Source organism: Ctenocephalides felis, unplaced genomic scaffold (genome assembly GCF_003426905.1).
Source record: "Ctenocephalides felis isolate EL2017-DRISC unplaced genomic scaffold, ASM342690v1 CF-g0.4_SCAFFOLD_01218, whole genome shotgun sequence".
In the NCBI taxonomy this organism is placed as follows: Eukaryota; Metazoa; Arthropoda; class Insecta; order Siphonaptera; family Pulicidae; genus Ctenocephalides; species Ctenocephalides felis.
Window position 1 is genome coordinate 1 of NW_020537372.1, and position 2,500 is coordinate 2,500.

General features: G+C 29.4%; 1 protein-coding gene across 1 annotated transcript in view; it reads left to right on the plus strand.

Annotated features, from left to right (window-relative positions):
- The first annotated feature begins 2,010 nt into the window (after positions 1-2,010).
- The window catches only part of LOC113369296 (CCR4-NOT transcription complex subunit 6-like), a 2,735-nt gene continuing 2,245 nt past the window's right edge, over positions 2,011-2,500 (plus strand). The window contains exon 1 of the mRNA XM_026610076.1: positions 2,011-2,308. Coding sequence (XP_026465861.1) covers positions 2,305-2,308 — 4 coding nt within the window. The 5' untranslated portion in view covers positions 2,011-2,304. The remainder of the gene's footprint in view (positions 2,309-2,500) is intronic.

The window sequence follows — 2,500 nt, forward strand, 5'->3', positions numbered from 1 at the left end:
GGTGATAAATTGGGAGACAACACTCCATATTCCGAAAGTTGCAAATTTGTCTAGAGAAAGTACTGACCTAATATTGAAGCTTTGCTCTGGACCAGAGAAGCGCCTAGGAAAGGATGCTGCTGAAGTGAAAAGTCATCCTTTTTCAAGAAAGTGGATTTTGACAAAGGCTTGCGACGTCAAGTAGCTCCTCATATACCTCGAATAGAGTATCCAACAGACACATCTAATTTTGATCCTGTGGATCCTGAAAAACTCCGAAATTCAAGTTCGGACTCAAATAGATCTGATGAAGTTTTGGACAATGGGAAACCATTTCATGGCTTCTTTGAATTTACATTTCGTCGTTTTTGATGATGGTGGGGTCCAGGTTATGCTAACAAAATCAGTCTTGATGACAATGACAATCAAGGTCCAGTTTATGTGTAATGATTTCAACTATAGAACCACCATAATAACAAACTTCTTATGTGATCAGACTATCTCGGACCTAGACTCTGGTCTGGTAGTTATTGAGCTAATAAAATGTACATAAAGTTTAGATTGATTTATATAACAATTATCAATTATTAGAGCGATAATGCTTACAAATTTTGATTTATTAATAAATCTGATATTAAATTATTTTAAATATGTATTATATGTTTCTTAAATAACTTTGTTTTGTACGATTGGAGTATTAATCAATGTGCCAGGAATGTAAAACACAAGTGAGCTTATAATCAAATCTAATGTAATTAAATTTGTAAAAAAAATTAGAAGCTTGTTAAAGCTGATGTATAACTCCCTCCAATGAATATAATTAATGGCCTTATACATTGCCTTGAGAACTTTGAGTGGAACATGTACAATGAACAGTTATTTGAATGATTGTGTGACTTCTGGGATAAATAGCCAATTATATAATATTTATATAAAATTTTAAATATATGTTGTAAAATATTGTGAAATTGCTTGCATTGTGGATTATATAATTCAAAAAAAAATTTCACTTGAACTATGAAAATTGTTGGTGCTAAAAAAAACTTGAAATTGTATGTAAATCTGTATGTCTGGTGGTAATATATTTTAATAATAGGCTCAGGTAGTTTCATTTATTAATGGATAGGATTTTATGAGTTGTTTCAGTTGATCTATTTTCTAAACAGAATAAAATGAACATACAAATTTCAATGAAAAATCATTAGGTTCATCTGCGAAGTGGGTTACACTCTAAAATCACAGGTAATTTTGGCATAATAGAAAAAAATGTTTGGTTATATGGGTCTGTATTCATATAGATAAGAAATAAATTTAAGGTATTATGTATATATGCATAAAAAGCAATGTTTCATGTAATTCTACATGCAAGTAAGTGATTTAAAAATTATATTAATAGTGATTGTCTTAGTATACTCTTCTTTCATCTATGGTGTTTGTGTTTTGGTTTTACAAAATGCGGATCAACCTATTGTTTGATTGTATTGTTGTCTTAACTTATTGTTAAGATCAATATTTGATGATATAAACCAATAAAATTATTACGTTTATATATATAATATTTATGGCTTTATGTCATAGACCATATATACCTAATACAAGGTATTATGAAGTCTATGAATCCTATAAAAATATCAAATGAACACCCTAAGACTACTCATTTCATCTAATTTCCTACTGTTTGTGTTACAATCTTGAAATTTCAATGTATTATATCTTTACATATCTAAGTCTCTACATAATTTATATATTTTATTTTCAACAATAGTGATATTGATGAGTAAGACTTCCAGAATGTTCGGATTATGACTTACGCAATTTTTAAATTGCTTTCTATTTAAAAAGTCTTTAAAGAATGTAGTATTTATTATAGTACAAATACGTTTAATTTTAAGAGAAAGTGTTTATACGGAATTTTGAATAAACCTCGACACAAGTAACCTAAATCTTGTTGATGTTTGTTGACAATCTATTTATAATTATCTTTGATGCTTTTGGAATCAACAATAGCTGTCCGAAAAACATGTGAAAAGCATGAGAGAAGTACGTGCGCTTGTACATAAAATTTTGCATGTAGTTAGCAAAGAACAATTGAAGTTGTTGATTAGGCATAAATTCAAAAATGTTTAACAGTGATCAATTATGATAGAAAATATTTTTGAAAATCTTTTCAAAATATTTTTAATAAGAAATTAGAATTTTTTTGGCAAGACGCGATATTGTTCCAGAGAAGAAGCCTAGAAGACGCAGGATCATTCATCGACTAAGTCACTTGGTGCAAGCTGTAAAGACCGACTCCATCTATAGCACGGGCATAAAAACTAACTGATGCGTATGCGTTTTTATAATTTGTCAAGAAGTATACAGTGTAGTGTGTGTTTACAGTGTCCAACTTTTAAAGTATATGTTGTTTTTTACGTATTATAAATATTTTAAGAGCTGGATGAAGGTGCGTAATTGTGATTTGTTCCTAATTTATTAAAATATTTTATCGTCCTGAAATTTCAGTGATCGCTCCGTTACG